At 41.2% G+C, this 25729-nt stretch overlaps 1 protein-coding gene across 1 annotated transcript in view; it reads right to left on the reverse strand.

Moving 5' to 3' along the window:
• KMT2C (lysine methyltransferase 2C) overlaps positions 1-25729 on the reverse strand; it is a 272603-nt gene that overhangs the window by 162110 nt on the left and 84764 nt on the right. The window contains 2 exon segments of the mRNA XM_047695954.1: positions 3202-3402; positions 9218-9356. Coding sequence (XP_047551910.1) covers positions 3202-3402; positions 9218-9356 — 340 coding nt within the window.

Below are 25729 nucleotides of genomic sequence, written 5' to 3' on the forward strand. Positions count from 1 at the left end.
AAAAAAAAAGTATCCAAATCCATAAGGAAGTGTTAAAAATTACAGTTACAAGTTTATTTTGCCATTTTATAATTTTTTTAAATGACACTCTAATATTCTAATCAGGAACTATATTTTATCACATAAAATAAATATTCCCTTCAGCCTCACTTAAATGCTCACGAAACCTAACTCTATCAGAAATTGTGATTTGCTTTATCCTGAGGGCGAGCACAACAGAGCTGGTAGTTCATGTAATGAAGAGAAAGGTCACTTCCCGGGAATGAGAACCCACTACCAAGTGTGAAGAGGGAGGCGGTGGGAGTAGAACGTGTCGGCGGGAGCGCCCTTCCAGGCACCTCCACACGACAGCTGGTCTAAGGCTGATGCCGCAAGTGCTCTCTAGTAAGTAACACTTCACCTCACAAGTCAGAAGTAAAATACAAAAACCAAACAGCTACTAGTGGCATGTGGAATAAAGAAGATAATGTAACAGCAAATACAGCAGTATAGAAATGAACACTGGAGAAAGCATACAACACAAGGGCTATCAGACTTTCAAAGCCTTCAAACTTCAGCTATTAATTGAGATCATTAAGTAAACAATGACTAGTATTGTCTTTAAACAGCAAATATGGGAAATCAGGTGACTGGAGCTAAAACTCTAATCTTCTTCTAATATCACAGTATTTAACCTGATCATAATTCTGGATTAAGTCACTATTGGATATAGATCGTAACTCACTGCACTTCTTTGTGCTGGATATTTATCATGATTCCTATTAAGAGAAAATCAGCACAATGACCAAGGTACTAGACTTTTTTATACCTGGAATCATTGAAAGAAGAAAAGTATTAACATATTTCAATAAGTACATTTAAATATCAAACCATATAAAAATAACCAGTATTTTGTTCAGCATTAGAAATGCACAGACTCACTTTTTTAAAAAGTTTAGCATGCTATTCTAACTTTAAATTCTCATTTTTATAAATGCCCCCGGTAGAGTGAGAACAAACTCTTTCCTATAAATGCCTCCATTCCTACAAACAGATTCTTCGTTACTAATCATTGTTCTTTTATTAGAAGGGGGAAAAAGACTAACAGCTCATCTATAAAGACTGATGTATTGTTCTACGATATTTCCTTTATACCAGTATTTGATGGGGGAGACAGGTATAAAAACTAACGCAATGACTAACCAGTCTATTACTAATCAATTCCTAACCACCAGCTTAATCAAATTTCACCTTCAGGTTTTGCAACCAGTTTTTATGTATGTACGGTATCAGTAAGACCCTGATGGCAACCCTAAGGATGACAGCAGACCAACTTAGGAAAGACCATCAGGAAAAGACAGCTGAAATACATACTCCCAAAATTTAAGTCTAAAACAAAAGAGGAAAGGAATCTCCAATTACATATTCTTAAAATTTAATGTCACCAAGAGAGAAAAATTCTTTTTAAAACCTCCTTTTCATATTAAAAACAAAAACAAGTTTATTTGGTTTCTGTTCATCAGGAATATATTTTGTAACTATTTAAAATCATTACCAAATTAAATTGTTTACCCTTAAATGAATTCCAAATCTTATTAATGTGTTTTTTTCCTAACATCCATTAACTGTCTTGTTATCATTACTTAATACATTGGTAAACACTAAGTGTATGTAAGGACTAAACCAAGGCTCCTTTTTACATAATTATCTTAGCCCATAAAAGTTTTCACTAAAAATTAACTCAGCTTATAAAATAAGTAAACGCAGTCCAACTGTATTTCCAGAATAGTGTTTATATAATCGCCGTTATTCAAAGGCAGAACATGAGGATATGAGATATTAGCTGGTCCAGTCCATTAGATCTGCTAATTACTGATGGATATTGGAAGTTTGCTAGACTTCTGATGTATTTTATTAGGATGTGAGCACTCGACTGATAACAAAAAGAAAAGCTCTTCTAGGGCGCCTGGGTGGCTCAGTGGGTTAAACCGCTGCCTTCGGCTCAGGTCATGATCTCAGGGTCCTGGGATCGAGTCCCGCATCGGGCTCTCTGCTCAGCAGGGAGCCTGCTTCCTCCTCTCTCTCTCTGCCTGCCTCTCTGTCTACTTGTGATCTCTGTCAAATAAATAAAAAAAAAAAAAAGCTCTTCTATATGATCTAGCTCTGGTCTTTCAAACATCAAGACCCTCAACGTAGTACTTCTAAACTTCCTTAAGCTGTTCCACCTTAAATTTTTTAAAAAGACTTTCTTTCTTGTTATTGTTTCATTTCCTACTTCAGGGCTTCAAGGCATTGGCAGGAGTCCAAAAGAAGGAGCCAATCAAATAAGTACAACACAACAATACTTTAGTACTTAAATCTGGATAAAAGCCAGATAAGCACTTGGACGATTACATCATCACCCTCAAGGGGCAGAGCCAGTTAGCCTTCCAAGCTAAATTAATTTTACACTTTCTCATCCACTACAGAAACTTCTATTCCCTCAACTACCAGAGCCAAAGCCACATATTAAGATGGCCTTTACACAAAACTCAGCAACATCTAAAAAAAATTTTTTGACTCCAAAATTAAACATATTCGAGAGAAGTTTCAGGGAACTATCATGTTGATGAATACAGACACACATATATAGTTATACAAATACCTTAGTAAATTCTTATTTCATTAAAAAAGAAGAGCTTCTTTAACTTTAGAAAGGAAAATCAGAGCATATAATTACTTAGAAAGTTAACCTTGTATTATAACAGTTGATAGGACAGCTCAATATTCTCTGAACCATAAAAATAACTAAATAACAAATTAAGAACATGGGTAGAGAAAACCATCTTGGTTTTGTCCTTGTGTTAGGTTACATTCTTACAAACAATCAAAAACTTACTCAAAGGATGAAAGAGATGCTTCACTGATCTGTTTTACCTTCCTTCCATAAACTCCTTCTAGGTTAATGTCATGTTCCTTAAAGTTTTTTTTTTTAAACATTAACTTTTGTGATCACACTGATTTTAATATACAATTAACACACTTTTTTTTTTTTTTTACACAAGAAATTTTGAGGAAAGGAGTGTTTTATGAGGGATTTTAATGGTGAGGCATAAAGCACTCTACAAATGGGGAAAAACATGAGAAATTATTCAGTAACAACCCCATTTATATATTTCCTGAGATGAAAATGAATTATAGATAGCCTTACTGCATTCCAAGCATTTATTCAAAATTGCTTACTTTCTCTGTCCTCTTTGTTTTCGTGGTGCTGAGTTTTGTATTTTCTCACAGGTTCCACTGCTGTTGTCATCAATGTCCTTCTTGTTAGAAGACTGGCTTTTCCACGGCAAGATAAACCCAGGTGTTACTCTAAACTGCTTTAAGTCTCCTTGTCCTAAGGAACTCTTTTCACCACAATAACAAAAAGCGCAGAGCTGTTCACTGGTCAAAATGAAAAGAAAAACAGAATGTGAAAGTAGTTTTATCCAACTATTTTTAAAGTGACAGATTATAGATACTTGAACTTTAAAATTAAATATTACAACTTTAGTGCGAGGTAAGCTTGAGTACATTTAGGCCATAAGAACAATTAAGTTTAATAATCAATTACACATTTACAATTCATAGCATGACTTTTTAAAGTAGCAGACCCCACAAAAATAAAAAAAACTTTAGCCTGTACTGAGAAAAACAATTTTATTTTCATCTAATTCAAGAAAATGGAAGTAATAAAGCAAGTAAGGTTGAGGCTAGAAAAGAGGGATGGGTTTAACGCCACTGGGCAACATTTGGGTTCTCGAAAACCTGTGGTTTTCAATTTTTTTTTAGGCAGTTGACGGACCACTCTTTATGCATGACGTAGGAACACAGGAACAAACACGGAGACATAAAAACACAGATTTAAGTGTGTGCTGGAGTAAGAAGTCCGAGATGAGGGGTGTGTGAGAAAGAGTTCAACAGAGGGGAAGAGGGGAAGTAGGTGGGGCACAGGCGACTGTAGGGGAGGGAAACCATTGCCCGTGATGCACTGCAATGGCAAATGCATAATCAGGCATTTGTCAAGACTCGGAGAACTACATAACACAAAGAACGAGCCCTAGTGCAAACTATGGTGTTCAGTTAATAATAACATACCAATACTAGTTCATCGATTGTAACAAACGTACCACACTAAGGCACAGGGCTAATAAAGGGGAAACTCAGGGAAGGAGGGCGGGCTGAGAATGAGAACTCCTGTACCCTCTGCTCAATTTTTCTGAAAACCTGAATTTATTCTAAGCAATAACATCTATTAACTACAATAAAGTTAAACAAGTTAAAAGACAAAAACAATATATGTTTATGGAACAGATGTTTAATAAGGGACCTCAGAAAGAAAAGAATTAGAAGGTCTGCTCCTTGAAAGGGGAACCCTCTCACACTGTCGGTGGGAACGCAAGCTGGTGCAGCCACTCTGGCAAACAGCATGGAGGTTCCTCAAAAACTTAAAAATAGAGCTACCCCATGACCCCGCAATCACAGTCCTGGGTATTTACCCAAAGAATACAAAAACACTAACTCAGAGAGACACATGCACTCCCTACTTTTACCGCAGCATGATTTACAACAGCATGATATGGACGCAGCCACGTGTCTGCTGACTGACAAACGGATAAATAAGATGTGGTGTATATACAATTCGCATTATATGTATCAGCCATAAAACCAACGAGATCTTGCCATTTGCAACAATGTGAGGTGGAGCGAGAGCGTATTCTGCTAAGCGAAACAAGTCAGAGAAAGACAAACACCGTATGATTTCACTCACATGGAACTTTGTTGTTTGGGGGGGCTTTTTTATTTTTTACAGATCACATACATCTTTGACTTTTTATTATGGATATTTTTGAACAAAGACACAAAAGTAGAACAACAGTTAATAAATGCTCATGAACTCGTCCTTCAGCTTTACCTGTCAGAAGTACTTTGTTTTTCTCATCTTATCACGCCTTATTTCATTTTTGATGGAGTATTTTATTTGATTCAAGTTTTTTTTTTAATTCCAGTTAATAAAAGTGCAATATTAGTTAGAGGTGCAGAACCTAGTGGGTGCTCATCAGGACGAGTGCCCCCCCTCCAACCCCATCACCTATTTCATCCAGCCCCCCCACACACCTCCCCTGGGGAACCCTCACTTTGTTCTCTAGAGTTAAGTGTCTGTTTGGTGGTTTGTGTCACTCTTTTCCTTTTCACTCTGCTGATATGTGGAATTTAAGAAACAAAACAGAAGAACATGGAAGAAAGCAGCAAACCAGAAAACAAATTCTCAACGACAGAGAGTGGAGACGGGGGAGACAGGTGCTGGGGATGAAGGAGGACACCCGCTGTGATGAGCACTGGGGGTGGAGCGATGTGATGAATCACTGAACCATACAACTGAAACTCAATTGCGCTGTATTTTAACAAACTGGAACTTAAATAAAAATTTTTTTAAATGCCAGAAGAAAGAAAAACAGTATTTCTTAACTTAAAAAAAAATTACATATCACTCATTATGGATTTTTCTACATTGATTTTAAATTTTTTATAATACTGTTTTAGGGGCCTCTCAAGTGGCTCAGTCAGTCAAGCATCTGACTCTTGATTTCAGCTCAGGTCATGACCTCAGGGTTGTGCCCTGCTTTGGGTTCCGCACTGAGAGAGGAGTCGACGTGAGACTCTCTCTCTCCCTCTGTCCCTCCCCTACTCTCTCAAATAAATAAAATCTTTCAAAAAATAAATTGTTTTAAAGTATACTTTTTAAAAAAGATTTTATTTATTCATTTCAGAGAGAGAGGCAGAGAGAGCAGAAGCAGCGGGAGAGGCGGAGGGAGAAGCAGACTCCCGCTGAGCTGGGAGCCCAACATGGGGCTTGATCCCAGGACTCTGAGATCATGATCCAAGCTGAAGGCAGACACTTACCTGACTGAGCCACCAAGGTGTCCCTTGAAGTACTGACAGTAAATATCTTCACCTTCAATGTCATAGCCAAAACCATCACTCAAATGTGATGGTGATTAAAAGTAATCCCAGGCTTGTAAGAGCACAGGAATTTTGCCACACAACAGATCCACAATGAAAATAATTTTAAGGAAGTACTCAGATCACCAAAGAATTGGGAAAGGTTCAAGAGATGGAAGAAGTAAGGACAGTCATCTAGACATCTCAGACCAGTTTATTAATTTTGTATGTGGGACAAAGGAAATTTCTGTCACTTTGGGTACAGAAAGCTGCAAAGAGCACTGCTCCCACCCTCAAAGCAAAATCTCGCCAGATAATCTACAAGTTTACTTTCCTTTAACGCATCAGACTGCAGAAGTCACAGGACAACCAATTCACCTCCAACTGAAGGAGAGGCACTCCCAGAAAGAGATGACACACAAGCATTTGCTTAATCTGGGGAAGAGGCCATGGTACGTCATATAAGCAGCATAAGAATTCAGTGAAAAATTTTAACCAAGTGCGAAAGTCCAAGTGTGAGACAGTGTGAGAATACAGAGTATCTGGGACCACAGACACCACTCCAATGCCCAGGCACAGCACTGAGAGCACGGCGACGGGTTTGCACAATGCGCTGGTCATGACACAAGGCCTGGGGAGCAGAACAGCAGCAGTATGGGGAAGGCCCAGAGGGAACAAAAGCCTTAGGCTTGTGAGAGAAGGACAGGAAAAATCGCCACCTGTGATGGTGAAGACCAAGTGCAGACAGAGGAACAGTGAGGGGTCAAGGGGGCTTTAACCCTAGAGGAGAATCAAGACTGTGCCCTGGACTCGGGCCGTCACAGGTCTCCCACAGCTGGCGGGGTCACTGAGAACACACAACCCTGGGAACCACAAGGCACAGTGCCTTTCTAAGAGCGGAGCTGAATCGGAACGAGAAAAGCTCTGTTACTCCACGCTCTGACAGCGACCCTCACACATCACCAGTGAGAATGCAGAACAGCAGAACTGTACACACAACACGCTTTGGCACTTTCTTTTCCAATTACCTTTCTCCCAGCCTAGGAATTTACCCAAGTGAAATAAAAACCCTGTGTTCGCACCAAAACCTGTGAGTGAATATTTATACCAACTGTATTCATCATTGCCCCAAACTGGAAACTGCCCAAATATTCCTGAAGTAGGAAACAGATAATAAACTGCAGGAGCCTCCATAAAACCGAGTCCTGCTCCGCAATGAAGAGGAGGCGCACTGATGCACACACTGACGCAGAAGAACGGCAAGGCCAGAGAGTAAAAACGGCATCAGCTAAGTAAAAAAGGAGAGAGTCAAAAGATCACATACTCTACAATTCCAGTTCATTGTTACTGCAAAAGTGAAACAACAGGGACCTACAGACCCGCGGCGGCCAAGAGCGGAAGGTGGAGTCGGGGCTGACAACAAACAGGCTTCAGGGACTTTCTCAGCACGGCGGGCGGTTCTTTAACTCCTGGTGGTTGTGGTCATGTCACTGTGTACAGCTGTCATCTCACAAAATGGCTGATTTTCACTGTATATAAATTAAACCTCCATTTTCAAAATTGGGGGTGGGGAATTAGTGGGCCAAGACAAGGGAAACAAAAGTAGGAAGAATATATCTAAAATAACTTCATGGGGCGCCTGGGTGGCTCAGTGGGTTAAGCCGCTGCCTTCGGCTCAGGTCATGATCTCGGGGTCCTGGGATCGAGTCCCACATCGGGCTCTCTGCTCAGCAAGAAGCCTGCTTCCCTCTCTCTCTCTCTCTCTCTCTGCCTTCCTCTCCGTCTACTTGTGATCTCTCTCTGTCAAATAAATAAATAAAATCTTTAAAAATAAATAAATAAATAAAATAAAATAACTTCAGCATGAAAGTCTGGATGAGAGATGCAGAGATATGAAAGTATGATAAAGCACTTACATTGTTAAGACTAAGAAACCAATTGGAATGTAAGTGTGAATTCTTTCAAAGTTAAATTCAATAGGGTAAAGAGATACGAGGTTTGGGTTTTAAGGGAAACAATCTTAAAAAACAAAATATAATGTCTAATCTACAGAAAATAATTATCAATCCAATAGAAAACAGAAAGAAGTACTGCCTTCACAGAACTCACATGATATCGATAATTAAATCATCAAATAAACTGAAAAATAACAACTGCTACTAAGAAAAACAAAGCAGGGGGACGTCTGGGCGGCTCAGTTGGTCAAGTGTCTGCCTCCAGCTCAGGTCATGATCCCAGGGTCCTGGGATTGAGCCCCACATTGGGCTCTCTGCTCAGCGGGGAGCCTGCTTCTCCCTCTCTCTCTGCCCCTCCCCACTGCTCATGCTCTCTCTCAAATAAATAAATAAAATCTTTAAAAAAAGAAAGGAAGGAAGGAAGAAAAGAAAAGAAAAATAAAGCAGTAGTAATAGGTAAAGTGTGTTGGGGACTATTTTATTTTTCACCGTACTCTTTTATCTTGAGAATTTCAAACCTTCCCTGAAACGGGGAACACACCATGCATGGGTGAGGTGTGTACTATACCTCTAAAGGGAGATGTCAAGCAGACAGACAGATGGGAAAGTCTGAAGTTCAGGGAAAGGTCAGTCCTGGAAATACAAATATGGGGCTCATCACACAGACAACTTCGCTGTCACATGCACGCGCACCCCCAGGGAGGGAGCAGAGATGAAGGTGTGCGTGCTGGAGACTTCCCGGAGGACCCCAACATTTTAAAAGCAGGGGGTCTCTGCAGAAGCCAGCGAAAGATGAGGAAGCAGGGGTGCCAAAAGCAAAAGAAAGAAAACATTTCAAGAAGATGGGAGTATTCAACTGAGAAACGGTTTCATAGTGTTACTCATGTCTTTCAAATACAGTCTAAAAAACCCCGAGACTTCAAAGCTGAAGTATACACAGGTAGGTTATAACCTCCTCTATTTCTTTAGTTAAGGAATGAAGAAAGAGTAAGGAACAGGAGTATAAAAGTTTACAGGTAAGCATCAAAAATCAATCCTTACACTAAAAGCTTGGAGTTATTTCTCTGGCTAGGACCAGCGTGCTGGTGAGTCTCTGTTCTGCTCTGCAGAGAGGAGGGTACAACGTGCTAGTCTACGGGTCTGTTCTACAATCACCTAAGCTCACAGACACCCTTTACCTCAACACCACAGAGGCGTCAGCCATAAACTAAAATTAAGTAATAAAATCCCTTCTGTATTTAAAAGCGAGCTTGTGCTCTGAATTCTCTCTCTAGCCAGCCCCCTGCCATCCGCCCCCCCTCCAGCTGCACTCATTCTCTAACCTGATTCTGGCTTCCACGCCGACGGAGACCAGGGAGCTCGCGGATTCCTCCGACACAGAGCGCTGAAGGGCCGGCACCAGCTGTCGGCTGCTGTCCGCTTCGGCTTCAGCATCCTCCTCCGCAGACTGCTCTTTGATTTCTGCTTAGTAGTGAACGAGAGGATATAAAAAGTCATTTTCACAATGAAATCCATCTTTGGTGAATTTACCTATAAAGCAGACATGGCACAGGAAGAAGGTTCAAAGAGCAATGGGCACACCTCACTAATACACCAACAGTTCGAGTCTGTAACGGGCTTTTCACTCTCTGTTGCAACGTGATCCTCAGAGGAACGTGAAACTCTGCCCACTGTTTTTTATGCACCTTACAACAGACTCAGCGGGGTTTCATCTTAGTAATAACTGTTAAGAACCTTATTTGTAGGGTCTTGGCAGTTCATCTATAGAACAAATGTTCTTCAAAGTGACTTATTTAAAAAAAGGTTCTTCACAATTTATAAATAAAACTATTATTCACTTAAAACAATCATTACAGCCTTAATTAATAGTCATTCTAAAGGTAAATAATTGAAAAGAGCACATCTTTACTCCACTGCCTTTTTCATTTACCCTCAAGACTCCAACCCCAAACACCTCACAGTCACACACACCTTAGGAGGCAAGTCAACAAACGCCATCACAGAATGTCACGTGTCTCCTTAAGAACCATCTAGCCGCCGGCATCTTTGGAAGAGAACAGGCACAGCCCTCCACGGTGCCCTGATGCCATTCCATGCTCCGGTCGGTCCTTCTTTCCTAACTCGGAATTTACTCACACCTTTCCACACCAGCACCCCAAACTGAAGAAACAAATACAAAGCACTTACAGTCCTTCAAACTCCTCTTCTCTCTTTCCTTCCTTTTCCCAATAAAATTCATGAAATGGGACTTTGGAGGGGCCACACTCCATTACCTTCCTAATGGGCATCCCCCCACCACAATGCTGTTCTCCCAGCACCACTGAGAGCAGGAGAACTAACAATCCAGGGACGACACGCAAGCCTTCAAACTTTCTAGGAATTCGGGCACCAAGGACAACCTCCGATCCGCCTCAGTGAAAGGCTTTCCTAACTTTTAGAAGCAGGAGTTGTGCTGGACTACTACAGGCTTCAGAGTCATCACAACCTGCTCTGGAGTTCCAGTTGTAGTAACTACTGTCTATGCGATTTCTGTAAAGTCATCTGAAATTCTCCATCATCGGGGCGCCTGGGTGGCTCAGTCGGTTAAACGTCTGTCTTCAGCTCAGGTCATGATCCCAGGGTCCTGGGATCGAGCCCCACGTCTGGCTCCCTGCTCAGCGGGAAGCCTGCTTCTCCCTCTCCCACTCCCTCTCTCACTGTCTCTATCAAATAAATAAAATCTTTAAAAAAATTTTTTTAAATAAAATTCTCCATCTCACCTGCAAAACCAAAAAGCTACCATGTATCTCTCAAGGTTGCTAATGAAAATTAAATAATCCAGTGTCTGTCTCTTCAGCTGGTTTCTTTTAGACCTCTAAATGTGGGAATAGCCCTTGGGGTGTCCTTTATGTGCTCTTTCTTCTTCTTCTTTTTTTTTTTTTTTTTTTTTTGAAGATTTTATGTGACACAGAGAGACACAGCGAGAGAGGGAACACAAGCAGGGGGAGTGGGAGAGGGAGAAGCGGGCTTCCCGCTGAGCAGGGAGCCTGACGTGGGGCTCGATCCCAGGACCCTGGGATCATGACCTGAACTGAAGGCAGACGTTTAACCGACTGAGCCACCCAGGCGCCCCTGCTCTTTCTCCTTGAAGAACTTAATGATAATCCTGGTTTTAAGAGTCTCCTCTGGACTTCATGGTCATCCGCTGACACATGCAGCCCTGGCTCCTGTTCTGTTTCAGACCACGCTTCAAGTGTATTCGGGACATATCCAGCAGCTGGAACACTAAATTCCATACCAAATTTTATCTCACGTCTCTCAGATCAGCTCTCCAATCTGACTTTCCCATTTTTGTGACTATCAAAGTCTGCTAAATTCATAATGAAGTTTAGGTAAGTGTTTTGACAAATAACTTTGAGAACTATTAATTGTTCAGCTAGAAAAACTACAAATAATTATAAGTCTTGTCAAATCATGAAATGAATGATGAAATAAAGCATCAGACAGACAGTTTTGGTTCTCCTATTTAAAATAACATTGTTTTTTCTTAAATTGAAATAGTAAAGTGGACCATAAATCAAGTGCTTGTGGGCCTGTCAATCATGTCTGTCCTGTCTACCCCAGCCACAAAACTGAGACAGAGTACCTAGAATCAAATCTATAAATATGAAGTACACTTATATCAAAGGATTATAAGAAGATTTGCAAACTTTACTATATTAAAATATGAAACTGCTACACAACAAAAGCTATCATGAACAAAATGAGAAAGTACATCATGGATTGAAAAAAATACATGGATTTAGTCCATAAATGGGCACTCAAATCTAGAGCAAGGACAGAACTTTACATCATGAAACCTGAACAAGGCACATGACCCTGCAGAAAAACGGACAAAGGATAAACTCCAGAACTTCTGAGAGACTGATTTTCTCAACCTTCTTTATAGCTAATCGTGGCAAGTTCTCACCAATACAGGAGGACCAAAACTGACCATGCAACTTCTAACAGGAAGGGATTTGCCATATACTCTTCCGTTTCCTCCTTCCTACAGACAGGAACACAGACACATCAGCAACGCAGATGCAGTGCTGCAGATGAGGACACCGTTCTCGTGAAAGGCAGGAAAAAAAGATGAAAGGAGCCTAGGTCCATAAACCACCACTGGGAGCAAAGATGACCGACCCTCTCACTTTCAGAAAGAGTGCATGAAAAAAAGATGAATCTGTTTTATTTATACCACTGCTATATTCTAGGGTCTCTGTTTACAGCATTTTAACCCATGCCCCAACTAACACAGGAGTGGGGAACTGCTGTAACAAACAGTTAAAATGTAGGCTGGTGACCTGGCAATGAGAACAGTAACACTGGAGTTTGGAAATCAACTGACCCTTTTTATACTGTATCAAAATATTTGGTAGACCTGTGACATGCTATAACTTGGAAAGCAGACCAGGTACCTCCAGAGCCAATAGGTCTAGGGAAAGTATCTGGAAAGACCCAAAAGTTATTCTGTGTTGCCTGCCCTCTAAGTGCTTTTATAAACAAAGACAGAAAGTAACATGGTTCTACCAGACAGACCCCCTCCATTATATTTAAAACACTATAAAATGACCATACATATGAAAATGTGTGTCAGTAAGCATTTCATTTCTATCCAGAGATGCTCTGAGTCCATGTGGGATATGCTCTTTTTGTACCACTCCTATTACTAGGTAATAAGGAAGGGTAAAAGTCAAGACAAGAGAAGTACTAAGAAGAGTACCTCAAAAGATTATAGATCCTGAGCCCCATGGACCAGAGTCACGTGCCATTACATTGCTCTCGGAGCACTTTTCTCCAAGGGCCAGCTCTGTTTCACCTCCACCGCTGAACCACAAGCCCTCCGTCAGGCACAGCCTGTCCTTTCTCTGGTTTATGCTGCTGTCTACCACTTACGGTCTCTTGTCAAAGTTCTTCTCCAGGCAAACTGTAGCACACTCCAACTATGCTCTTTTTTTTTTTTTTTAAGATTTTATTTATTTATTTGACAGAGATCACAAGTAGGCAGAGAGGCAGGCAGAGGGGAAGGGGGGAGCAGGCTCCCTGCTGAGCAGAGATTCCCAATTCAGGGCTCGATCCAGGACCCTGAGACCATGACCTGAGCCAAAGGCAGAGGCTTAACCCACTGAGCCACCCAGGTGCCCCCCAACTACGTTCTTATTTTTATCTCCCTCAAAAGGAAAATACCTAACACTTTCAATATTTTTAGGAGCTTTTTTTGTTGCTTATAACTAAGGGGAAACCAGCAGGAAGACCATCTCTCTCCGTGTCTGTCTGCTTGGTCTCTCTCTCCCTCTCTCTCAAATTAGATCGGAAGGAAATGGCAAGGTTAAACACAAATGTTAATGGTAGGCTGGTAGGTGTTCGGGTACACAACTTTTGGAAATTAGGCTCCCTGCATTTCAGAGGGGCAAAAAACAGATTCTGACTCGAGAGCGGTTTTTTTTCCTAATGGGCTCTGGAACATGCCCGATCTACAAGGACAGTGGTGCTAAGGCAGGCTTCACGGGCTCACCCTGTTCTCCTTTATGCTTCCAGCTATCACTGCTACTGGGTCTGCCCATGATCCTACCGTGGATCTGCTAAAAACAGAGTAGGGACTGCTGGGTTTGGGCTGGATTTTTTGTGTGGATTTTGTTTTAGTCATTTGTTTTTTAAGGAATAAGGAAAAATAAAGAGGAATCTTATGACTGCTTCCTAGGGAGCAGTTCCAGCTACAAAATAAAAACAGAAAAAAGTATCCCTAATTATGTGAAACGATACATAACGACAGAACCTATCTTTTTTAATTGTCACTCTTTGTCTAGCAGAATAAATTGGATCTTACTATCTATCAAAGTCGAGCCAGGACAATTAAACTAATGTTTACGTCTCTCTCTTCTCCCAGCCCAAGTCTTCACAGCAGAATGTGACACAGACTGGTCGAAACTGATGTCATGCGAACATCCAACCAGAGATGTCAACCAGAAATGCTCTGGTGAAGAAACTGTAAACTCACGGACAACCGAGTCAAGAGCTGACGCCAGACGTTGCTTATCCAGTTTACTACCCAAAATGCACTCCTGTGCCTGTGCTAAAACCACAGAAGCTGGCCATTCCACCAATAAAGTAGCCCAGGCTCGGCTACTCTGCCAGTCTGCGGAGTTCCGCCTTTCACGGCGTCCTGTTCGTCCAAACGCCTAGCGGTCTAAATCAATGACATGGGAGCAAGCAGGCACTTCTCACATTGAAAAAAATTTCCATGCTCTATTTTTCTTTGACATAAAATAAGCCGTGTAACTTTCTCCTTACTCTGACCTTGACCTAAAATAAAGGCAATGCTACTTGGTCACAAAATTTTTTAAAGCCAGGAGAGTCGGCGCCGACCACGGGGATGACAGAGAGGATTTTCCCGGCGGCCCCCCCAGGGCTGGGTCTCGAACCACTAGGTGGCACATGCGCAGAGGGAACGCTGCCCGGGAACCCGGGCCGGCGGCGTCACCACGGTCCTGGGGGAGCCTGGGGGGCCTGCGCACTGCACTCCGCGGCCTGGCCCAGGTGCCCTGCACACCTCTGCGGCTGCCGCAGCAAATCAGCTCTGACCTTGTCCCTACACAAGGCCACTCCTCCCACGACTTACTCAAGACTCCCGAACAGTTGCTTCGGTGAATCCACAGCCAAGGCTGGTTCAGCTCGGGGCGTTAGTTAAAATCAAAGGCTTGGAATCAAATGGCCCAGAATCTGCATTTGCAAGCGGTGGGCCCCCGGCCAGCGAGCTCACCTCAGTTTCAGGTCGTTAATCATTTAAAAGGCGGCGAATACCACCTAGGATGAAACTGTCCTCGGGACGGAAACAGACACTACACGCAAAGCGCGCGGCCCAATGCCGGAAGCTGTCGCCATGCGGCCGCTGGTCTGATTCTCTAGTCCGCACCGGAGGTTCTGTCGACTTGCCCGGCCCGCCGGGCAGCGCCCACTGAGACACCAAACTCCTGATGTCCGAGCACACGCTATGACCGCAAACGGAGGAAAGCAGTCAGAATAAAGAGGACACTGACGTAGCAGCTTCGGGCTCCTTGCTGAGGAGCTTTACTTTAAATACTTCAGAAAGATTTTTACCAAACAAAACTCTGAGTAACTCCTGTGTACCACATTCTACTCAAAGAGCAGCCCGTTTCTGTGGCAGAGTCAGGCTTTCTAGCCCCCGCGGATCTAGTCAGGAAACGGAGGAGCGACAGGCAGCACAGCTGTCCTGACGGACGCACAGGTGTGACGACAGCCGAGGGCAGAGGCAGGAGAAGAGCTCCGGAAGGCTCCAGAAAGGCATTAAAAGCCCAACAAAAACGGAAAGGACCGATAGAAGTGTGCGCCGCATAGTTCTCTCATTTAATTCTTCTCTCTTAAAAAAGAACAGTAACAGCTGACATATCCTCATGTGCGAGACACGGAAACTCAACTCGGGAAGGTGCTGGAGCGGGAGACCACAGGCGACCAGGCCGCCGCGGGGACCGACAGGCCCGACAGGCCGGACAGGCCGCACAGCGGCCGCGCAGGGAGGCTCCGCCCTGCCCCCGCCACTGCCCCTCGGTCTCTCAGAGCACAGAGGCTTTAGGAGGAGATTAACGTTAAAGGGAAACGGGAATATTTTACTAGCACCGTGTTACTGAGGAATCATTTGTTGAATATGAAGGGTATGAAATGAAAACTGAAAACAGCGTATTTCTGTTTATTTTTAAAGCTGTGCTGAGACAGATTATGGCGTAAAGAGAGCATTTACCTCACAGCCAAGTTCACGGAAATAATACACTTTGATTTTGGACAATTAAGAAATTATTTCCTTCAAAGGTTAAGTCTTAAGTCTCTCAAAAATATATTGAGTAAAGTCACCAACCTCACAGAACAGACTGTCAGATGTCGGAAATACTCCTGAGCCTGCTTATGGCCTCTCTTATTAATACATAACACATTCTTTCAAAGCACCTATATTTCAATGAATTTTTAAAAATTTATTTCTTGGGGCACCTGGGTGGCTCAGTGGGTTAAAGCCTCTGCCTTCGGCTCAGGTCATGATCCCAGGGTCCTGGGATCGAGCCCCGCATCGGGCTCTCTGCTCAGCAGGGAGCCTGCCTCCCCCCTCTCTCTCTGTCTGCCGCTCTGCCTACTTGTGATCTCTGTCTGTCAAATAAATAAATAAAATCTAAAAAAAAAAAAAAAGGTGTATTTCTTTATGGGCAACCTGGGTAGCTCAGTCATTTAAAAGTATCCAACTCTTGGGGTGCCTGGGTGGCTCAGGTCGTGATCTCAGGGTCCTGGGATCGAGTCCCACATCGGGCTCTCTGCTCAGCAAGAAGCCTGCTTCCCTCTCTCTCTCTCTGCCTGCCTCTCCGTCTACTTGTGATCTCTCTCTGTCAAATAAATAAATAAAAATCTTTAAAAAAAAAAAAGTATCCAATTCTTGAATTAGGCTCAGGTCACAATCTCAGGGTCCTTGTCAGGCTCTGCGCTAAGCATGGAGTCTGCCTGAGATTCATGCTCTTTCTCCCTCTACCCCACCCCCACCCAAAAATATTAAAAAATAAAATAATTTTTAAATATATTTACTTAATCAGGTGTTCTAGGATCTTGGGAGGGAAAAATTCATCTTTATTTTTTTTGTAACCTTTGAAATTCAGAATCCTAAAAACTCATTATGAATACAAGTACATGTAGAGTGGTACAGCAACAACTATGTCTGTCACCAACAGAAAGCAGGTAATTTCTTATCACACTCAGCGTTTGCAGATATCATCCCACAGTATCATGTACCCTCATCACAACTTGAAAATTATGGCAATTGTTAAAATTATATTGGGATTTATAATTTAAGTGTAAATTTTAAAAAACATGAAATTACAAATTTGGCTTTTTACTATTTTGGTAATATTTCAACATAATCTTTTATCTTGGCAATCTTAGGTATTTTATTTTATTCATTTAAAAACTGTATCTGGAAAAGAGCCTGGCAAAGGTGCCGATGACACCCCGCAGACGAGGCACTCTACAGAAACAGGCAGGGTATCTGTTCTACAAACCATTTGGAGCAAAATCTGGATCACGCCCAATAACTGCTCAATTAATTACCATGTGATATAATTAATATCAAGCAAGCAGACAAATCTTATTGTGTACATATACATAAAGAATCACAAAAAGCACAGAGAAAAACATACAAAATATTTTAAACAGGCTAGTATTTACTAATTATGTTAGTGAACACCAGCACTCATTGTCTACTTCTTATCCAAATGCCTGCTCTGTGCTTTAGTCAAACATTAAATAGAATAAAAATTATTTCCCTCTCCTAACTTCCTTCACTCCACAGAATGGTGATGCCTTGCATGCTTCCTTTATCCTAAGACGACAGAACAAAACGTAGCTAAGAAATTGTATCATCATGCCCTTTCCTTCTTTTGAATAGCAGTGGTCAAAATAAGCCCGCGTTCTGACAGTTCTATTTTACATTGTGTTTGTATCTTGCTGAATCTCGTGTATCCACTACTTCTGAAATGTGTACAGCTAAAGAATTAGCACTATATCAGAAATAGTTACCCTATCTTTATTCACTAAACTATGTAAAATACTGACACTAATAACGTGAAGATAGTCACTACCTTCACAGAGCCATGTAAAGATTAAAAAGTAAGCAACCAAAAATACACAAAAATGTGAAATATTGGTTTTCTCTTGGAGTTAATACTTTAAGGGTAACTTAGTCTCTTTATACTTATCCATAGTTCAATACATTTTCACAAATATGCATCACTGTTATAATTTTAATGTGATTTTTAGAAATGCAGTACAAAATGATTAAGACTAAGAGTCCAACAGCTATCAAGAGCCAAAGAAGACACTGATGTTAATTAAAATAGTAATTGTTAGGCTGTCTGGGTGGCTCAGTCATTAAGCTGCTGCCTTCTGCTCAGGTCATGATCCCAGGATCCTGGGATTGAGCCCCACATTAGGTTCCCTGCTCGGCAGAGAGCCTGAGTCTCCTCTCCCTCTGCCTGCTATTCTGCCTACTTGTGCTCTCTCTCTCTGTCAAATAAATATATAAAATCTTTTAAAAATAAATAAAATAGGAATTGTTAAAATTCAACTGCTCTCTGGATGTTTTATTCAGTTATTAAAAGAGTTTTGTTTAATTTCTATGACTTTTTTATTAATGGATATTATCTGCAATTAATACAAGAAACGAGGGGCACCTGGGTGGCACAGCTGATTAAGCGATGGACAACTGGTTTCGTTTCAGGTAGTGACCTCAAAGTTGCAGGACTGAGCCCTACATCCGGCCCTGCACTCAGCACAGAGTTTGCTTGCAACTCTCTCTCTCCCTCTCCCTCTGTCCCTCTCCTCCATGTGAACCATGCTCCCACTCTCTCTCTCTCAAATAAATAAAATCTTAAAAAAAGAAAAAATAAGAGAAACTAAAATAAAACCAATGAGTTACAACATGTATCTTCACCATATAATAGTTATGTACAGCAACCTTAATCTTCTAAGCCTTATCTTTATTTAGGCCTAAAAATTCCATGCAGAGAATACAAAAAGAATACTTAAAGAAAACCTTCATGGCTAACTTTCAGTACATGCTTACTATGTCCTAGGCAATGCTATAAGTGATTAACATGTGTTAACTCACTGAAACTTTACAACAACCATACGAAGACAGCTTCTAAGTTTGGGATTTTACACAAGTTATTAAGTTAGTCTGTTACTATAGATGCTGGCAGAAAACACAGACTCCTGGATCAAAGACAAAGACTCCTGGATCACTGCCCAACAAGTAATATGAACATGAGGTTATTGCTGTCAGTTCCTCTGTGGCCCCTAAGTCTTATGGGGGCCACACCATGAGCCCAAATGAGTGCCTGTACTTGCAGTGAACTGTGTTACAAGGAAGGAACAAAGAGCACAGGGAACCCACTGCTTTTATAATAAGCATTAAACATGTCTGCTCCTTGTCCCAGAGGGAGACGGTGCCTCATTCTTTTTTTTTTTTTTTTAAGATTTTATTTATTTATCTGTCAGAGAGGGAGAGAGAGAGAGCACGCCACAAGCAGTCAGAGGCAGAGAGAGAAGCAGGCTCCCTGCTCAAGCAAGGAGCTGGATGTGGAACTCAATCCCAAGACCCTGGGACCATGACCTAAGCCAAAGGCAGCGGCTTAACTGACTGAGCCACCCAGGTCTCCCAACAGTACCTCATTCTTCAAGGCTACTCACTGCAACAGAACCCTGAGAAATGGCCTAGATAAGGAACAGTCATTCTTAGCATATACAAGAAGCTAGGTCAAGTGCAAGAGATCAGGGGGGCATATCTCCCAACAGCAGCTACTATCAACAACTCCACCTTACAAATGAGAAAGCAAGGTAAGAGAACAAGGAACTTTGCTCAAGAATACAATCAGTAGAAGGGCGCCTGGCTGGCTCAGTCCGTAGAGCTGCAACGCCTGACCTCAGGGTTGTTAAATCCAAGCCCCACACTGGGTATAGAGATTTCTTAAAAATAAAATTGAAAGAAAAATACAATTCGTAGGGGAGTCTGGATTCCAACACAAGCAGTCTGGCTCCAGAGTTGAAACTGCTAACCTCTACTGAGTGGAAGCGTGTGAAGAGTGTGAGCTGAAGAAATTTAAAAAAAAAAAAAAAAAAAAAGGAACTGCAGAACTACAAACAAGAGGACCTGCATGAAGCAACAATTCTGAAAACGAGGTTAGGATGTAGACAATGAACTACAGAAAACACACAGAAACATCTAAAAACAGCAGAAGTGATGAAGGAGGATGAGTAACAGTACAACATGTGTACGCACTACTACTTGACAGAGAAAACTGAAGGGAAAAAATGTTCAAAGATTCTAAGGAAGAAAACATTCCAGAAACAAAAGCAGGACCAAACCTGTGGATTTAATCTGCAGATCAATGTAGCAGGAAAAATGAGCTGCCCGCCTGCCCCAGCCCTTCACAGAAGCAAGTAAACAGTGAAGGAGCAGATGAAGGATCTTTACAACACCATCTACAGGTGGGGCCTATGCAGTGACATCACAGTTGCCTTTTTTGGCATCCATTCTTTGCCTCTGCCCTTAAAGCCATCATTTTGCTCCCCTTCTTATCTCTAGGAGTGAGCTCTATTATACTAGGATTCCACACACTATCTTACTTTTGAAACGGACTTGGTTATTGACAGACATAGGATCTAAATAAACTGGTCCTAGAATTGTTTAGCTGATACACATGCATGCTCCCTTTACTCTGATATGGACAAGAAATAATGTAGCACCCAAGACTGCAGGCAACCAACTTCCATCAAGGGGAGCTTCCATCATTCTAGCCACAGAATGAAGCTGACAAAGAATGAATGAATGAGGGCGCCTGGGTGGCTCAGTGGGTTAAGCCTCTGCCTTCGGCTCGGGTCATGATCTCAGGATCCTGGGATCGAGGCCCACATTGGGCTCTCTGCTCAGTGGGGAGCCTGTTTCCCCCTCTCTCTCTGCCTGCCTCCCCGCCCCCGCCTGCCTCTCTGCCTACTTGTGATCTCTCTCTATATAAAATAAATAAATAAAATCTTAAAAAAAAAAAAAAGAATGAATGCATGAACGGAAGGAAGGAAAGAAGGAAAAGAAACACACACAAAGAAAGAAGAAAGGAAAAGAAAAGAAAAGTGCAGAGAGATGCAATGAACCAAGAACTTTGTGACATGAGTAAGGGTGAATTAGGTCAACTTAAACCCATCTAACCTCTGAATCTGACAGTGTATGGCCCATAGATTTCCTTCTTTCTTGTAGTTTGAGTTACTGTATGTTATTTTAATAACAACATACTAGCTGACTAAATATAACAAACGACTATCAAGTTTCAGATTTATGTAAGGGGACAAAAGTGACTATACTTCATTCTACTCAGTGCCCAGAAAAATTTACATAAAGCCAAATACTACGATTCAAAGAAAACTCCAGAGAGTATCTATTTCCACTAACAGCAGACTAGGTAATTTGGATCAACCCTCCCAGTGAAGACAAGTAAAAAAGTTGAGAAAATAATTTAAAAGTAAACAAGTCTTAAAAGCAACCAAAAACCTAACAAAGTAGTGAGGAATGACAGAGGAAGCACTCCTCTCATGGAGAGTGCTGTGAGCCCAGCACCCAGGGCTGCACTTCCCATGGGGGTGTCAGTTTTGACCTTCAGAAGACTTGTAGATGGTCCTAGAAGTTGACAACCACCAGGGAATGTGGGCTCAGGACTGGCAGGGCTGGACATTAAGAGGAGGATGGAACCAGAAACAAAACGGCGTTTGCAAGGACTGCTGCACAGCTTTACATCACATGCCTTGAACAAAAGCAGAGCCATGAAACCGAACGGAGGTGGTCCTAGATTATTAGTGCCCTTGAGGTACCTGGCGGGAAAAAAATCAGAGCTGAACTATCTTTGAAGAAAAAAACATCAACTTACTTCTATAGATAAACCGTTAAAGACATTGTCCAGTGCACAGACACAGGCAGTCAGGTACAAGAGCAGACAGGACAGCATGAGCAACGAGCAGAAACAGTGGAACCAGAAGGCTCCAGACATTGGCATGATCAAACAAAAACTCTACGCCAGTTTTATTTACTATGTTGAATATAATAAAACCAGGCATTAAAATCTTTAGGAGGAAACTAGAAATAATAAAAAGTGATGCTGCAATTTGAAAGATAATAGTAAAGAAATTTTAAAATATAATAAATGGACTCAATTCATATGTTTAATAGCAGACTAGACAATGCCAAAAGGGGAGACAGGTAAATTGGAACATCTATCTAGAATGCATCTAAATAAATCTGTCTAAAATAGAGAACAGAGGGACAAGAGGACTAAAAAATAAAAAAATGAAGGTAAATGGCAACAAACAGTGATATGGTCTAATGAGCGAGCGTTTAATTAGAATAAAGAAAGAATGGGGCAAAAACAGTATTGGAATATATAACAGCCAAGAATTTTCCAAAACCAAAGAAGATTTCAAGAAATCTCAAATTCTAAAATTTACAAAGTGTATAAAACCAATACAATATAATAAAATTAGAAATTAGTAACAAAAATAAAGAGAAAATCCATACAAATACTTGGAAATTTTATTAAATTTCTCAAACACCTCATAAGTCAAAAAGAAGGCTCAAAAAACTGAAAACCATTTAGAAAATAAGGAATAATAAAAATAATTAATATCCCAACCTAGGGAAAACACTACAAATCATGTTAAAGGACATATCAGCTTAATCCCCTTTTTTTGGTTTAGTAAGCAATGAAAACTGATTAAATATTTACTCTACAAGTTAGAAAGGATACCCACAAACATTCCTACAGCTAACCTGGTAACAAGTAAATGAAATTCAGCAACATTGCGGAGAACAAGGCAAACATACAAAAATAAATATTTTTATACATTAGCAATGTACAAATAAAAACCATTTTAAATGTATCATTTACATTAGCTCCCCACCAATGAAATAATTAGTATAACTCTAAGAAAATATGCAGAGATCTATATTAAAAAATTATAAAACACCAATGAAAGAAATCAGAGAAATCCCAAATGGAGACACATGGCCAAGTTCATGGAATGGAAGACTCAGCACAGTAAAGATGTCAATTCTTGGGGCACCTGGGTGGCTCAGTGGGTTAAGCATTTGCCTTTGGCTCAATCATGATCCCAGGGTCCTGGGACTAAGCAGCGCATCAGGGTCCCTCCTCAACGGAGAGCCTGCTTCTTCTCCCTTTCCCTCTGCCTACCACTCTGCCTACTTGTGACCTCTCTCACAAATAAACAAAATCTTAAAAAAAAAAAAAAGATGTCAATTCTTCCCAGACTGATCTACAGGCTTAACAAAATTTCAATTAAAACCCCAGCAATGGGGCACCTGGGTGGCTCAGTGGGTTAAGCCGCTGCCTTCGGCTCAGGTCCTGGGTTCGAGCCCCACATCGGGCTTTCTGCTCAGCAGGGAGCCTGCTTCCTCCTCTCTCTCTCTGCCTGCCTCTCTGCCTACTTGTGATTTCTCTCTGTTAAATAAATAAATAAAATCTTTAAAGAAAAAAAAAAAAAAAGACCCCAGCAGGATTTTCTTTAAGACAAGTTGATTCTAAAATTGATATGAAAAAAAAAAACAAAAGAAAAAAATGGCTAAAATAGTTTTGAAAAAGAATAATAAAACTGGTAGACTGACACTTATAAAAACCTATTTCTACACAAAAACCTAGACTGTTCATAGTTCTTTGGATAGCCAGAAACTGGAAATCACCCAAATGTCCTTCAGCAGGTGAACGGTTATACTACAAACTGTGGCGCATCGATACAAAGCCCTATCACTCAGGCTGAAAAAGGAACAGTCTATACTGACACATGTAATAACGACCTGGATGACACTCAGAAGTATTAAACCAAATGAAAGAAACCAGTCTGACAAGATTACACTTTGTATGATTTCATTTAGAATTTTTTAAAAGATCTAGAAATTTTTTAAATTAGTCTCTATACCCAACGTTGGGCTCGAATCCACAGCCCCAAGATCAAGAGCTGCATGTTCCACTGTCTGAGCCAGCCAGGAGCCCCCGACTTCATTTATAGGGGGTTCTCAGACACAAAATTACAGTGAGGGAGAACAAAGCAGTGGATGCCAGGGTTTGGGGGAGGGGATAAGATATGACTTTAAAGAGATGGCACAGGGGTGCCTAGGTGGCACCACTGATTAAGTGTCCAATTCTTGGATACTTCAGATCAGATCAGATCTCAGGGTCATAGGATCAAGCCCCATATTGGACTCCACACTTAGCACAGAGTATGTTTAAGACTCTTTCTCCGTCTGTCCCTCCCCCCACCCTCACTCTGTTTCTCTCTCTCTCTCTCTAATAAATAAATCTTAAAAATAAAAATAGGGGCACCTGGGTGGCTCAGTCATTCAGCATCTGCCTTTTGGCTCAGGTTATGATCCCAGAGTCCTAGGACTAAGCCCCACATCGCATCAGGTTCCCTGCTCAGCGGGGAGCCTGCTTCTCCCTCTCCCATGCCCCCTGCTTGTGTTCCTACTCTCGCTGTATCTCTGTCAAATAAAAAATAAAACTTTTAAAAAATTAAATAGGTAAAAATAAAAATAAAATAGCACAAAGGTGGTTTGGTGGTAATGAAAAAAAAAATCAAAACAAACCCAAACAAACAAAAACTGCTCAGAGTTTTTAGCAATAAGCTCTGCTTCAGATCTACTAGACTTGTTCATAAATAAAATTTAAATATCATATCTAGACTTACAGGTAAAATGCAATATCCACTAAAAATCTCTCCCCATTGAAGTAAGTACAAACACTTCGGGATATGTAAAAAGCTCTAGAGAAACAGGCTTAGTGAAGTCTAATGATCAGGGCAGAATTTCTGAAAACAGGGCTGGATAGGTATTCACAAGAGGTGATTCTTATAAAAAGTCTTGTGTAACTGAGAAACCGCACAAAGTGAAAGCCAAGACACAAGCATGCACTCAGTTTGAGTATCTTCTTCGTTTATGAGGAATGAGGTCCTCTGGGCAAGCCTCAAGTCTAGTATGAGGTAAAAGCTCTGGATAAGACTGCTGCCAACGTACTGAAGGTGTCCGCAAACGTAATGTTAATTAAAATATGGAAGGAAGGATTCAAGCAAACACGTACTGACCCTTTAGATTCTTGAGAATGGAACTGATGTATCAAGGATAATTTGAGAGAAGTTCCCTCCAAATTTTGAAAAGTCTGTATGCCTAGAGAGACTAACAAATCAAGTCAAACTTCTAATAAAAAATGTAAAATTGGCAGAGTACAATGGTACCTACCAGGGGCAGGGGGAGGAGGGTGGAGATGGGGAGATATTGGCCAAAAGACACAAAGTTGCAGTTACACAGGACAAATAAATCTGAAGATGAATGTAGCAACATGATGACTACATCTAATAATACTGAGCTGAACACTAGAAATTTGCAGAGAGTAGACTGCAGATCAAAAGAAAGCAGGAGAAGTTACATTAATTTCAGACACAGCAGACTTCATAGCAAATAAAAATACCAGGGACAAAAAGTGCCATTACCTAACGATAAAGGCGTCAATTCTCCATAAAGACATATTAATCCTTTACACATATGCCCATAACAAAAGTGTCAAAATACATGAGGCAAAACTGATAGAACTACAGAGAAAATATATTAATCCACTATTACGTATGGGCATGTTAACACCCATCTATCAAAAATACAGATCCAGCAAGCAGACAATTACTAATGACACGGCTGAACCCGACACCACCATCAATCAACAGGAAAGAATGGACATCTATAGACTACTTCACCCAATGACTGCAGAATCCACATTCTTCTTCAGATCACATGGAACATTCATCAACAGATCACTATCTGGGCCATAAAACAAATTTAAAATAATATAAATACAATGTCTGCCCTCACACCACAAAGGAATTAAACCAGAAATCAGTAATAGATAGTTAGAAAATTCCAAAATATTGGGAAGTTAAACAACACACTTTCTTTTTTTTTTTAAATTTTATTTATTTAATAAATTAAGCTCCATGCCCATAACCCCAAGATTGAGTCACATGTTCTACCAACTGAGCCAGCTAGGAACCCCCTAAACAACACATTTCTTCTTTTTTTTTTAAGATTTTACTTACTTATTTAACAAATAGAGTAGGAGAACAAGCAGGCATAGCAGTAGAGGGAGAGGGGGAAGCAGACTCCCCGCTGAACAGGGAGCCCCAGGCGGGGCTCGATCCCTGGAACCTGGGATCAGGACCTGAGC

This window comes from Lutra lutra, chromosome 11 (assembly GCF_902655055.1).
Source record: "Lutra lutra chromosome 11, mLutLut1.2, whole genome shotgun sequence".
Classification (NCBI taxonomy): Eukaryota; Metazoa; Chordata; class Mammalia; order Carnivora; family Mustelidae; genus Lutra; species Lutra lutra.